The 14,276-nt window shown below is 37.7% G+C and overlaps 1 protein-coding gene across 1 annotated transcript in view; it reads left to right on the top strand.

Annotated features, from left to right (window-relative positions):
* PLEKHA1 (pleckstrin homology domain containing A1) overlaps positions 1-14,276 on the top strand; it is an 80,550-nt gene that overhangs the window by 22,105 nt on the left and 44,169 nt on the right. Inside the window, exons 3-5 of the mRNA XM_006143935.3 lie at positions 2,371-2,427; positions 5,200-5,245; positions 13,439-13,536. Of these exons, the coding sequence (XP_006143997.1) occupies positions 2,371-2,427; positions 5,200-5,245; positions 13,439-13,536 (201 nt within the window). The remainder of the gene's footprint in view (positions 1-2,370; positions 2,428-5,199; positions 5,246-13,438; positions 13,537-14,276) is intronic.

The following is a 14,276-nucleotide window of genomic DNA, read 5'->3' as shown; positions in this document are numbered from 1 at the left end:
GGGCACATCTGCTCACCAGAGAGACAGAGAAAGAGAGAGAGGGAAAATGAGAAAGCAGGCTGCCCGGTCTCAAACTGTGGTTGGCCATGTCAGAGTCTAGCATCTTAAACACCACCCCACCTGCTGGCTCCTGTATAATCCATTTTTTTCTTTATATATTTGTGAAGTTTTAAATAGCCCTGTCTCTGTCAACAATAATTGGTTCATGTTTGATAATTTTCTTTTTTTCATTTTTAGATTTTCACCATAGGGTGTGAGTACTCCCTAGAGAAAGAGACAGTAAGAGGCAAAGTGAGAAACCATTCCCTGTGGGGGTGGCTATGCCGTAATCCCTTCTTCACCATTCTCCTCCTGGGATCTTAGGCACACACATCCAGTGTGGTTTCAAGCTGCTAGGTCTAAATAAAACTTGGACTGTGATCTACCATGTGAGAGTCCAGCACCTTAACCAGCACGCCACCTGCTGGCCACATAATGTTTTTCTTTTATTCTTTTTTCTTCTTTTAGTGAGGGAGAGCATATGTATGTGAGAGAGGGAAAAATTGGTTTAGCGTTTGCCACAGATCTAGGCTTTTTAGGTTGGGTCAGTAACCGAACCCAGGCCTTCCATTTGGACTCAGCCATCATACAGTTGTGCTTTCTTGTTGGTATCACTGTGGCTGCGTTTGGGAATGTTAAGTTTTTGAAATTTCTCGGCTTCCAGTAAGCGTATAGAGTTCTGAAAAAACGACTTAAAAAAATGTATATTTAATATATCAGTTAAAAAGTCAACCTTAATCTTTACCAGAGGTAATTTTCAAAATCAAGATTGAGATTGTTTTAGTTTTACTTTTGAGGTTTACTGGCAGTCTTTTAATTTATATTTTTTGTTATTTCTTCCTAGATTCTTTTATCTGGTTTTTCTGCCTTTATCTTTCCCCTCTGTAATACGTCTAGTTTATTATATTACGAGATCTATTAAAACATAATTTTGATTACAGATCTACTCTTAAATCTTCTATATTGATTTTAAATTCTTGACAGATAACTTTCTTGCCACTTTATTTTTTTATTTAGGTCCTCTATAATTAGGTACTGGATTCGACCTCCTAAGCCACCATTTTCTACTCTAACCCTGTATAACGTAATATTAAGCCCAGCCCAGTCACTCTGCCATTCTGGTACAGGGTTTCAGTGTATTCTTAGTTCCTTGCCACAACTCATCTGTCTTCTCTGTCTCAAATATTCTCCTGTTCATTGTGTTTCAGAATTTTTCTTTAAAGTTTGGCTTAAATGTTGTTTCTGATAGCTTCAGCTATTAGAAAGTGGTTCTCCCTCTTCATGATTTTTTTACCCTTTGCTCTTTTATGACACAGAGCACACCCTAAACTTGTGAAGGGAAAAATAAAAATATTTTGTGTGAAAGTGCCTATGTACCTGCATGTGATTTAAAGAGTATATTTTTTTTTTGGAAAAAATGTAGATTAACTATGGTATAACGAACATTAAACCATTTAAATGGGGGGGAGAATCCTATTTTTTTCAAGCAATGTATTTGTTAAATTTTAATAGAACAAAGTGGTATGTATAGTCTTTTAAAGTTTCTTATAATTGTATTTGTTTTGTGTTGTCTCTAAATATTTTCTTCCCTTTCGTCTTTCTTTTTTTTTTCTTTTCTTTTTTTTTTTAAGATTTTGTTTCATAGGGCACATGCTCTCCCTGGAGCAAGATAGAGGGAAAGTGAGAAATCACCCCTCAGGAGGGATGACCATGCTAAATTCCTTCTCCATTCTCCTCTTGGGATTTTGGGCATGCATGCACACGCCTGGCTTGATTTTGGGGGGGTACAGCACCTTAAGCCACACCACCTGCTGGCCCCTCTGCTGCTGCTTTTAGGAACAAAACTCTGATTTCTTTTTAATGGTGTTTTAAGCTCAAGAAAAAAAATTCGTTTAACCCCATTTATTTAAAAAAAAAAAACAAACTTTAATTACGGAATACATTATGATGGAACAGAGTAGGTTTCAGTTATGTTATCCACGTTGCTAATTTGACAGACCTAGTAAATACTTGAACTGAAAAATTGATTTGTGAAATGTGATATTAAGACATCTGATTTTTTGAAAAGAATTGCTTTACTTAACTTTATTTACTTACTTATTTTAATTTGGCTAGAGAGGGACAGAGAGAGAGAGAAAGGGAAAGTGAGAAAACAAGCCGCCAGGTCCGGGACTCGAACCGTGGTTGGCCATGTAGGAGTCCAGTGCCCTTAACCACCACGCCATCTGCTAGTCCCAAGAAACCTGATTTTTTGACTTTTACAATTATCTGTGAAGAACTTCATATTCATAATGTTGGATTGTTAACTTTATGTTAATGTTTTGTTTCTAGAACCTGCCTTCTGGATCATCACGTGTTGGAGCCATTAAACTTACCTACATTTCAAAGGTAGTAGTCTTTATACACTTGTCTTATATTCACATATGAATTAAAATCTCTCTGTATGGGAGTGTGAGTAGAAACAGCAGGGTCCTTTATAATTTTTTTCTCCATTTAATGGTGATGTGTGGTTCATATCATGCTGAAAATGGAACTTGATCTCTGTGTTAGGAAGTTCTTTAAACTGATAAAATTAGGAAGAATGTGAATTTAACTTATAGAATGGCAAATTCCAAGTTATAATTAACATTTATGATCAGGTCTGTGCACATCAAAAGGGAGAAAAAAAGTTAACAGTTAGGTTCTATCTTGGGAAATTTTTTTTTTTAACTTTATTTTTTTATTTTAATTTGACCAGAGAGGGACAGAGTGAGAGAGAGAGAGTTGGGGGGGGTATAAGAGAGAGAGAGAGAGAGAAAGCAGAAAAGCAAGCTGCAAGAACTTGAATTACAGTTGGCCATGTGGAAGTCCAGTGCCATAACCACCACACTGCCAGCCCTGCCCCTTGTTTCTTTATGTTTTATTATGAGGATAATATGGATTCTTTTCATATTGAAAAGATTTTTTTTCTCCTCTTTCACTTTGTCTCTACTAATTTCTGTTTCCTCTTTTATTTCTTTCTCTGGCAGTTTTGTAATATTTCTGTTTTCATAAACTTAAATTTTATATTGATCAGGTAACTGTTGGGTTGTCGGAAAAGTCATAATGCATTTTTGCATAGAAAAACAGAAAAGTATGTCATGACTTTTCTGATAGCCCAATATTTTCCTTTATTTTCTATTATTGGTGTTTTGGGAACTGAGAGACACTGAGGTATTAGTTCTATGTTTTTTTGTGTTTTACACAGAAGCAATAAAAGTTTGTCAGTGACTTAAAATATGAAATGGCAAAAAGTATTATTAAACAATTTGTGTACTGCTAATGCATTTTTAACTTTTTAAAACTTTATTAATGTATTTTAATTTGACCAGAGAGAGAGAGAGAAGGAAAGTGAGAAAGCAAACTGCCAGTTCCAGGATTTGAATCACAGTCAGCCTTTTGGGAGTCCAGCGCCCTTAACCACCACGCCACCTGCTGGCCCTGTTGCTTGGTCTTTTTAAAAATGGGGGGAACCAGCAGTTAGCATAATGGCTATGTCGCTGGACTCCCACGTAGTCTACCGTGGTTCGCGTCCCGGACCCGGTGGCTTAAAACTCACACCGGGCGCGTGTGCGTGCGTGCCCAAGATCCCAAGAGGAGAATGGAGGAGAAGGGATTGTGACGTGACCATCCCCCCTGGGGGGTGATTTCTCGCTTTCTGTCTCTATGTCTCTCTCTCTCTGTCTGGCGAGCGCACGCGCCCTATAGCGAAAACAAAACAAAACAAAACAAAAAAAGAATGGGAACTCTTTCTGGAAATAAAGTATTAACTCAGTAAAGCAGTCAAGGTGACTGGCCAGCAGGTTTTACTTCCTTTATTGTTTCCCTTTGTTTTTGTTTGTATTTTAGAGAGAGATTTTTGCTATAGGACATGTGCTGTCACCAGACAGATGGAGAGACAGAAAGCGAGAAATCATCCCCCGGGGGGGATGGCCATGCTGCAGTCTCTTCTCTTCCATTCTCCTCTCCATCATGAGTTTTAAGCTGCTCAGTCTGGGACTTGAACCACTGTTGACTATGTGGGAGTACAGCGACATAACCATTATGCCATCTGCTGGTCTCTGTTGTTTCTTTTTTAAAGTATGACCTTGCTTTTTTTTTTCCCTGTGCAATTCTGTTAACTTTCATCTCTGTCCTACAGCTTACCAATGTTTGAATTGTATAGTTTATGTTCTACTTTAGACCTGCCACGTTTTTTTCCTCTAGAATTTGTACCTGGAACAAACTTCAATGTGACTCAGAACTATGAATTTATAGTTTGGATCAGTGAGGAATTCTAGACTTAGAATTTCTTTTTGGGAGCTGACAGGTGGTGTGGTGGTTAAGGGCCCTGGACCCCCACCTGACCGACCTTGGTTTCAATCCTAGACCTGGCAGCTTGCTTTCTTGCTTTCTCTCTTTCTCTCTTTCTCGCTCTTGCTCTCTCGCTCTCTCTCAGGTGCACATGCTTGTGCGCTCTGTCCCTCTCTAGTCAAATTAGAATAAATAAATAAAGTAAAAATTCCTTAAAAAAATTATTTTGAAGGTTCAAAACAGATTGCACAGTTATGAGTTCTATTGTTGGGCATCAGCATGACAAAAATCATGAATGGGCTTCTACGAGCTCTTTTCTTTAAAGGGATAACTGTTACCTAGGGCAGCTACCTGCTTTACCTTCTTCAGTGAGAAGCCATTTAATATCCTTGAGTATTCTGTACAAGAGAAACTCAAATACCACTCTGATTTCCTTATAGCTGATTTTGGACTTAAAATAATTGCCTCTTGCCCCTCCCATTTTTGGAAAAATTTATAATTTCTATAGAATTCTTATCGTGGGTATTTTGAAAATGATGTTACACTAAAAATAAATGTATACTATAAAGCCTATTGGTTTACTTTAAACTTTGTCACATTTCCTTTGAAGAAAAAACAAAAGCAGTCAAAGAAAACATGGAAGTATCTTTTGTTATAAACATTGTATTGTTAGGACCTATGCCTTTATTTAATTTGTTGTTGTTTTTCAGTTCCTTTTACACTTTATTTTTAGATCTATATGCTAAATATGTGTGATTACTAGGATATCATGTATGTAGAAGTTTATACAGTATTAAGTTGATTATAGGAGCATATGAAGAAGTAACTTCTCTCCCTTTTTCTTATTAGGTTAGTGATGCAACCAAATTAAGGCCAAAGGCTGAATTCTGTTTTGGTAAGTAGTTATATTTTATGTTAATGGTTTTAAATGGAATGGATATAATTACATCATCTTATAAAAGAAACAGTCACAAAACACACACACACACACACACACAAAGAACCAGGGCTTATTAATTAATGATTCTAAGATGAATTCCCTTGTAACTACCACCCAGGAAAGGGAATAAAGCTTTGCCCTTCTCCATTGAGAAGGCTTTTGTCTGCATCTTACTCTAGTTACAACTTCTTTCCTCTACCCACATGTAACTGTTTTCTTGGCATTTTTAATGTTCACTTCCAGTGGAGTTTCAGATAATTTGTTACTTTCTACCTTGTATCATTCATTATTAAATATCTAAATAATGCAAAAGATTTGGGGCAATGAGAAATTTACAGTCCAGGGGCAAGGGTTGTTGAGTGTCAGTTATTTTGTTCAGCAAATGGTCAGTGGCTTAGGGGCTGTGAGATAAATAAGAAGCAGTTGTTGCCCTTAAGGATCTCACAGGCCAGTTGTCTCATAAACAGATCATGAGGTAATTATTGCATTTATCACTATCAGTAGATAAAGGAATATACAATTTATTGAAGAAGCACAAAGGAAGAGCTTCAAATCCTTATTGGGATGCTTTGGAGTGGGGAGTTACATTGAATGAGGATACACTTGAGTTTGTGGTCAGCTACGCTGATCATCCTTTATCTCGGGATAAATGGTGTCAGGACCACAAGGATAGAGTCGTGCAGGAGAGAAGTGCATGGTGTTCAAGGAATTGAGTGCTAAGCCAAGCGAGGAGGAATGGCAAGAGGCTAAAGAATAAACCGCAGGCAGAGGTCAGGATGCAGTGTGTTTACGAGTGATACATTTTATTTTGAAAAAGGAAGGGGAGAAAGTAGCCTCTAGAATGTAGGCTTAGGGGAAGGAGGTTTGTTCATTTTTCATATGGATAGTAGACTCTTGATGCTGGTAGATGAGTTAAGTGGCTTCTGAAGTACAGTAGTTATTGTGAAGGCCTGAATTAAGGAGGTGGCAATAAGAGAAAGAGGAAAGGTGAAAAACATTGGACGGAAAAGTGCAGGGACATGTTGGCTGGATGTGTGGGAGTTGAAGGCTAGAGAGAGGTAGCAGGGAAGTTTAAAGATACAGAGAATTGGGGAGAGCTGATTACATAGGCTAAAATGTTTGGCAAGGAGTTTAAAATGGTAAGAGAACTTCCAAATAGAAGGGCAATAATTGAGGATTAGAGGGTTTTTGTTTGTTTTTTTAAAGATCAAGAAAGGAGAAATTTGTAGTCTTAAAATAGTGGGTGATAGCTGAAGCTGGGAAAATTGATATCTTCTCACAGAGTATGTTAGTAGACATTAGTGATGGACAGGACAAAAATTAGGGGTGGCCAAGCCAGCAGGTGGCATAGTAGTTAAGGTGCTGGACTCCCACGTGGCCAATGGCAGTTCAAATCCTGGACCTGGTGGCTTGAAAATCATGCCAGGCTTGGATGCCAAAATCCCAGGAGGAAAATGGAGGATAAGGGACTGTGAGGTGGCCCTCTCCCATGGGGTGATTTCTCCTTTTCTTCTCTCCAGTGAGTGCATGTGCCCTAAAACAGCAATCACCAAAATAAACCAGGAGTGGACAGCCAACATCAAAAGGGAATATTTTATATTAAAGTAAAAAAGATACTTTTGAGCATAAGCCTGATGTTAAAGTTATTTGCTTGCAAAGGACACATGCCTTCTATAGGTATGTTAGGAATAACATCTCATGGCAATCAAATCTATTCAATAAGAAATATGATAGGATTAAATACAGCTGTTCACCAACTCCGTTATAATGTTGTTATCAATACTGAGTGACTTTATAAAAAGTTCTATGTTTATTACAGGTTGTAATTTTTTAAAAAAGAATTATTTTATTTGTTACTATTATTTTTATTTGACCAGAGAGAGAAAGGGAAAGTGAGAAAGCAAGTTGCCAGGTCCGGAACTTGAAATGTGGTTGGCCATGTGGTCCAGCACCTTAACCACTGCAGTGGTTAAGATATTTGGGTAATTGTTCTCCTTGTTTCAGAATAGTTTGAAACAGATTGTAATTTTGGGTGCTGAATAGGAAAATGCCTCAAAGCCTTGTAAATGAATGCTAGTGGGGGAGGGTCAAGCAACACAGAACAGTATATTTTAGAATTATAATGCACATACTTTTGAAAAATAATTTTTTTTGGTAATATCAAAGTTAAAGTTTGAAGAAATAGTAGTACTAGGTTTGATATTCATAGTTATTGGAGTATTTAGAATGGCTGTTTTAGTTAGAATCAAAGATAAAAATTAATCATTTATTAATCTGTAACTTATTAGTGGAAATAGAGAAAAGATTCATGAAATAGTTGCCTTTAGGGAGAGAGGCATTGGCCTCTAATATGGAAATACAACCTCTGTTCAAAATGGCAGCGTAACTCCTCTGAAACTATTCTGAAACAGGGAGAACAATCACCCAAACTATCTTTGATGAAGATTTCGGACATTTGAAAAGTAGTTGGAGGAATGGTAGATAATTTAGCAAAGTAGAAAAAGAGACCAAAGAAAAGCTAACTATGTCCTGGCCCTACCCAATTTAGACAGACTTAGATATGGGAGATATATTTTTGGGGAAGCGAAAGTAAAATGGGACTGAACACAGTGACTTTCTTTGAATGTGTATATAAGAAATAACCTCTAGTCCTACCTCCATCTGGCTCAGTGAGGCAGCCACCATTCCTCCATCCCTGGAGGAAATGGGATGTGTGGTGTCTCCGGAAATAGAGTCGATGAGGCTCTGTACTTAGGGGTGCTAGTCCCAGAGAAGGGGAGGAATGAGGCATGAACCTGAAATAGAATTAAGTGAAAATCTAAACACTGAAGGCAGCCTTTACTTATCCAACCCCAGTGCATTGGGCACCTAGGTTTTGGTGGGATAAGACTTGAATATCCTACTAGGATATTTCTGGGCATTTCTGCTAGAAAAGCTTGCCACACAGTGAGATCTATCTGTCAGCAACTACAACAATCCAAGAGAACTTCTTGTCAGTCTTTTTAGTGCCTTTTTTAAGTAAGAATAGGCAGCCCAAGATTACTTAGCATATGAGGAAATTGTCAAACAGTAGAAGGAATACAGATAAGGCAAAACTTGTAAGAAAAGTCAATGAAATCTAAAAGTAGAATAAAAGTAAAGATAAATAATAGGAGAGAAATAAAATGATATATATACTCTACCAAGGAAGTCCAACTTTTGATACCGAAGGAAAGAATAGAATAGAGAAAACTGGAAAAAGCTGACAAAGAAATAGTATGATAAAGTAACTCAACTTGATCTGTAACTATATTTGAATCATATCCAGTTGAGCCTAGGTTATGAGATGGTTTTGTTTGCAGTTAAGCTAATATTTGTGCTTCAAGTTTTTTTTTTTTTTTTTTTTTGAGGAGTTTTTCGCTATACGGCGCTTGCGCCCCCCAGAGACAGAGATCCTGTGGGGCTTCTCCTAAAATGCATGTAGAAAGCAGTGCCACCTGGGGACCAGCAGGTGACATGGTGGTTAAGAAATTGGACACTCCCACATGACCAACCATGGTTCGAGTCTCAGACCTGGTGGTTTGCTTTCTCGCTTTCCCTTTCTCTCTCTCTCTATGTCTCTCTCTGGTCAAATTAAAATATGTGAATGAATAAATAAAATTAAATAAATAATTCTTTTTCTTTTTTTAGAAGTTTTTGCTATAGGGTGTATGTGCTCGCCAGAAAGACAGAGAGAGACAGAGAGTGAGAAATCACCCCCCAGGGGGGATGGTTACGACGCAATCCCTTCTCCTCCATTCTCCTCTCAGGATCTTGGGCACCAAGCACGCACACGCGCCCGGCGTGAGTTTTAAGCCACTAGGTCCGGGACGTGAACCACGGTCGACTACGTGGGAGTCCAGTGACATAGCCATTACGCTAACTGCTGGTTCCCTGTGCTTCAAGTTTTATCCATTTGATGAATTCACTCTGATGGTAAAGAATTCAAGTAAAATAAAAAAAAACAATTAAGTGAAAGGAAGGAAACAAGCCTCTTGGGATGCATTTGTTATTCCTGATGAAAACTTTGCTTTAAAGGCATGACAATGTGAAGGCGTCGTAGTTTTGTTTTTTCATCGAAGTTGGTTGTGTTTTGCTTTTTTTTGCCTCTCCTGACCTCTCCACTCGCCACACCATACTGGTAATACTCCACTTGTTTGTAATTTGCTTTACATTTTCCAAAGTATTTGGATGTGGAAAAGTCACGACCTGTTTTTCTGTGCAAAAATGCGTCATGACTTTTCTGATGACCCAATATTTCCTTAATTCCTGGAAATTTCCAGGTGATGAAGAAAAAGAGTTTCTGTTTTCTCCCCAAGTGCTGTGCTAGTTTTGTTTTGTTTGTTTGTTTGTTTTACATGTTATTATCTCTGCCTCTCAAGGAAGGGGTGGGTAGCATTCCCATTTCATAGATGAGGAAAACAGGACAGAGACTAAGTAATGTTCTTAAGATGATCATTGCTTGGAAGTGCATTAGCTAGTCAGGTCTGCCTGAGTCCATGCTAACTTTTTCTCTTTTTTTTTGGAGAGGTTTTTGCTATTAGGGCATGTGCGCTCACCAGAAAGACAGAGAGACAGAAAGAGAGAAATCAGCCCCTGGGGGGATGACCATGCCACAATCTCTTCTCCTCCATTCTCTCTCGGGATCTTGGGTACGCCCGCACATACACCCCACGTGAGTGTAAGCCACTGGGTCCGGGACTCCAACTGCGATCAACTACATGGGAGTCCAGCAACATAGCCATCATGCCAACTGCTGGTCCCCCATGCTAACTTTTTCTAAATCATATCACTATCTGGGCGTGAAGTAATTCTTTTTGTTTATTTTATTTAACTTGTTGTAGTCATCAGAGACAGAGAGAAGGAAAGTGAGAAAGCAAGCTGCCAGGTCCGGGATTCAAACCGTATTTGGTCATGTGGGAGTCCAGTGCCCTAACCACTATGTAACCTGCTGGCTTCTTGAAATAATTCTTAAAGTATATGGGTCTTTATTTGGACTGCAAGATGTGTACACAGGTTTTTTTGTTTTCCAAGAATTATTTAATTTGGGGACCAACAGGTGACCTGGTGCTTAAGGTGGCTGGACTTACAAATGACTGACAGTGGTTTGAGTCCTGGACCTGGCAGCTTGCTTTCTCACTTTCCTTTCCTCTCTCTGTCTCTCTCTGGTCAACTTCAATAAAATAAAAAATAAAATAATGATAATTCTTTTTTTAAGAATGATTTAATTTTGATTATTTATTTATTTAATTTTATTATTATTATTATTATTTCTTTAAATTTGACCAGAGAGAGACAGAGAAAGGGAAAGTGAGGGACCAGTGGGTGGTGTGGAGGTTAAGGCGCTGGGCACTCCCACATGGCCGACCATGGTTCAAGTCCTGGACTTGGTGGCTTGCTTTCTCACTTTCTCTCTCTCTCTCTCTCTCTCTCTCTGTGTCCACTCTGGTCAAATTAAAAATGAATGAATGAATGAATAAAGTTAAATTAATAATTCTTTTTAAAAAACTTAAAAAAAAAAAAGGGAAAGTGAGAAAGCAAGCTGCCAGGTTCAGGACTCCAATCACAGTTGACTATGAGGGAGTCTAAGAGTCCAGTGCCTTAACCACCACACCCATGTCAAGAGTCTTCTTACAGAGTTATTTGCTTCTTCTCTCTCTTAAGAGAGGTCCGTATGTAGCTAATAGCCAAAAATATATATGTTAACATTTACTTTGTACCACATGCAGTATGCTAATAAGTGAATAGGTTTTTGAACCCTCTAGAAGTTTGGGGCTGATGCCCAAGACTTTTGAATATTGAAAGGAAGAAGCCATTATGAGGAGAGCTCAGCTTTAGTCTAAGCTGGTGACAGATTATAAAAGGATGCCTTACTAATTGCTTGAGATAAAAACAGAAGTTTTTTAATGGACATATAATGTCCTAGTGAGTTACTGTTTTATCTTAATATATATTTATGGTATATACAATTTTTCCATTTTCTAGGAAGATATAAAAAGAACAGACTTAATACTGTGCTAAATTTCTTCGAGTTTCCAGACAAACTGTTTTATAGCTCTTTACAAGATATGCTTTAACTTCTAAGACCTTCATCTCAGTTCAGGGAAGTTCTGGTTTAGTGCTTTGTCATTCCCAATTTTAAAAATCTTGCATGTTTGAGAAATAACTTTTTTCCTTGAGGGTTTTCATTTCTCCTTTCTCTTAGACATTCATCTGGGTACAGCATGTTATTTAAAATTTTGCTGGAGACTTTGAAAGCTATTTTTATATTCGAACAGTTATAACAGTGTAGCTATTTAGGTGCTTTAGCTCTAGAATAATAATTATGTTTTAAAAGAAAATGCACATAGTAATAATGGCTTTAATTCAAGAGTTGACTATGGTCGTTGACTAACTATATGTGTAGATGTGTTTTACTTTATACAAATAGATAGGCCCTAAAGGGGTATAGTTATGGACATATACACATACACACACACACACACACACACACACTAGATTGTGTAAAAATGTATAAACATATCAAGATTTTGAATACAAAGAAAATTTGTAACTGCTTAAAAGAGGTATTTCTTTTTGTAATTTGAAGTTAGGCAGGTTTTCTAAATATCATAGGAAATCTAGAGGCATTACAGGATGAGACTGATAGAATTTTTCTGTTGATCAAAGAGATTTTGTACAGGGGCCAGATGGTGGCACAGTTAGACCCGTATGGGAGGGTCATGGGTTCATGTCCTGAGTCCTTTCTCTACGCACTAGGGTCACATGTGCATGACCAGGATCCAGGCCGACTGACTAGTGGTACATTGCTATATGAGGATGCTGTTAGTAGTACCTCCCCACTCCCCACAATGGAAGACATAAATAAATGAACATTAAAAAAGAAAAACTATGTGAATGAAATAAAATGTAACTAACAGATAAAAGGGTTATAAAATACCTATAAATTAATAAGAAATAACTCCAGAGAAATGTGTGTAAAGAAAATTAAGCTCACAAAACAAATACGGATGACTAAGAAACACACAAAGTTATTTGTCTCAATAACCAAAGAAACTCAAGATTAAACAAAATATAATTATTTATCTGTTAGGTTGTCAAAGAGTACTTTATAAGACTGGGTCCAGTTAAAAAAAAAACACCACACTAGGTATTTCAAACCCAAGGAATTTGTTACAGGGAATTGGTTATCCAAATGTTGCAAGACAGAAAGAGCACAAAAGATATGCTGAAGTAATCCAGAAAACAGAAACTACCCAACCAGCTGCCACTCCTAGGACTAGAGAGACGAAAGGGAAGAATAACTTAGGGCTGCAGAAGAGAAACCATCATGGAGCTAGTGATTGTTATCTGAGAGAACTCTACAAAGCTGTGTAGGAGTGTCAGAAGGCCCTGGAATAGTAACTTGTGTCTACTGCTTTTGGAGGGAGGTCAGCAAGAACAGGAATCGGCAAGAAAGTCCCCTTTTTCCCCCTTTCCATGCCTTCTAATTTCCCATCAGTTCCTCCCATTGACAGAACATGACCCTGGCTGGCAAAGATGTGTAGGAAGTATCCTTTGCAGACACCCAGCCCCAATGTCACAGAGCCTTGGAGTCAAAAATTAAAGATCTGTACTTAGTACAGGTATTGATAGCTAGTACCAGTGAGGGGTATGAGATGAAATAGGCCTTTGCATATGCTATCAGTGGGAATGTAAATGGATTCAACCTTTTGGGAAGACAAGTTGCTCATAGGAAAATTTTGAATGTGTACTTCCTTTGGCCTGAGAAGTAAAGAAATTTATCCCATAGAAATACTAGTCCAAGTATAGAGAAATATATGTATATAATGTTTCATTTTGATATTTTATATGATTTCTAAAATTGGAAATAACCTATGTGTTCATCACTAGGAATTGACTAAATATATTGTGGTATTTCCATTTAATGAAGGAAATAGCCATAGGAAATAAGCATTTTACTTATGTTATTGACTGATAAAAGCAGTATTAAATATAGTATACCATATTTTTTCAAATGCAAGATAGTAACAGTGTCGAATTTAGCAAGATTTTTAGCTGCTGCAAACATAAATTTAGAATTAACATGTATAGTATTTCGCATGTTTATTTATTTTTTTCCCTCAACAGTGATGAATGCAGGAATGAGGAAATACTTCTTACAAGCCAATGATCAACAGGACTTAGTAGAATGGGTAAATGTGTTGAACAAAGCTATAAAAATTACAGTGAGTATTTGTGTTTTAAAAATTTTTTCAATGTCTAGAAATGATCTTTACATTTTGAAAATATACCTACTGAATGTCCCCAGCTAACCAACAGGTTGTATAAACAATATTTTTTAGAGGACAGGTGTTGGGAATGTGAATGCATTTTTTGGGGGGGGGGGTACATGGAATCTATTGGCCTTTAATCAGCCCGTGAGTGTTTTTTAACCCATTATGTACTTAATAAGGATATGTATTATTGCAGATTTTTAATGTCTCTTTACAGTGTTTCTAGAATAAAATCCATTTAGAGTTCTACCTTGAGGATATTTTTCTTCTAGAGAATATAAGAGACGTCTGCCACCTACCCAGGAAATAGGAATAGGCTCTTGTTTTGGAAGCCGTGACTGGGACTAGTGTCCAATAAGGCAGGAGCTGAGATGGGAGTAGGGCAAAGGGAGGTGAAGGGCTGAAAAGTGAGGTGCAGAGACATCTCACTGGTGTCTGGAGATTGGTCCTTGGGAACTTTGTCTAGCTCTACACTTCTTCCCTTACTCTGCTTTTATCCGTGCCCTTGTTGTCCTTGGGGACTTTGTCTAGGCTCTAAACTTCCTTTGCCCTTGAGTTCTAGGACTTGGTACCCTTGACTGTTTCCAGTGCAATAAATTCTTTCTTCCAACCTACCCTTCTCTTCTCTCGTTTTTTGATAAACACTACATATATATATATATATGTGTGTGTGTGTGTGTGTGTGTGTGTGT

This window comes from Tupaia chinensis, unplaced genomic scaffold (genome assembly GCF_000334495.1).
Source record: "Tupaia chinensis unplaced genomic scaffold, TupChi_1.0 Scaffold000113_1, whole genome shotgun sequence".
In the NCBI taxonomy this organism is placed as follows: Eukaryota; Metazoa; Chordata; class Mammalia; order Scandentia; family Tupaiidae; genus Tupaia; species Tupaia belangeri.
The sequence above is the reverse complement of the archived record's forward strand: the minus strand, read 5'-3'. Positions and strand labels throughout refer to the sequence as shown.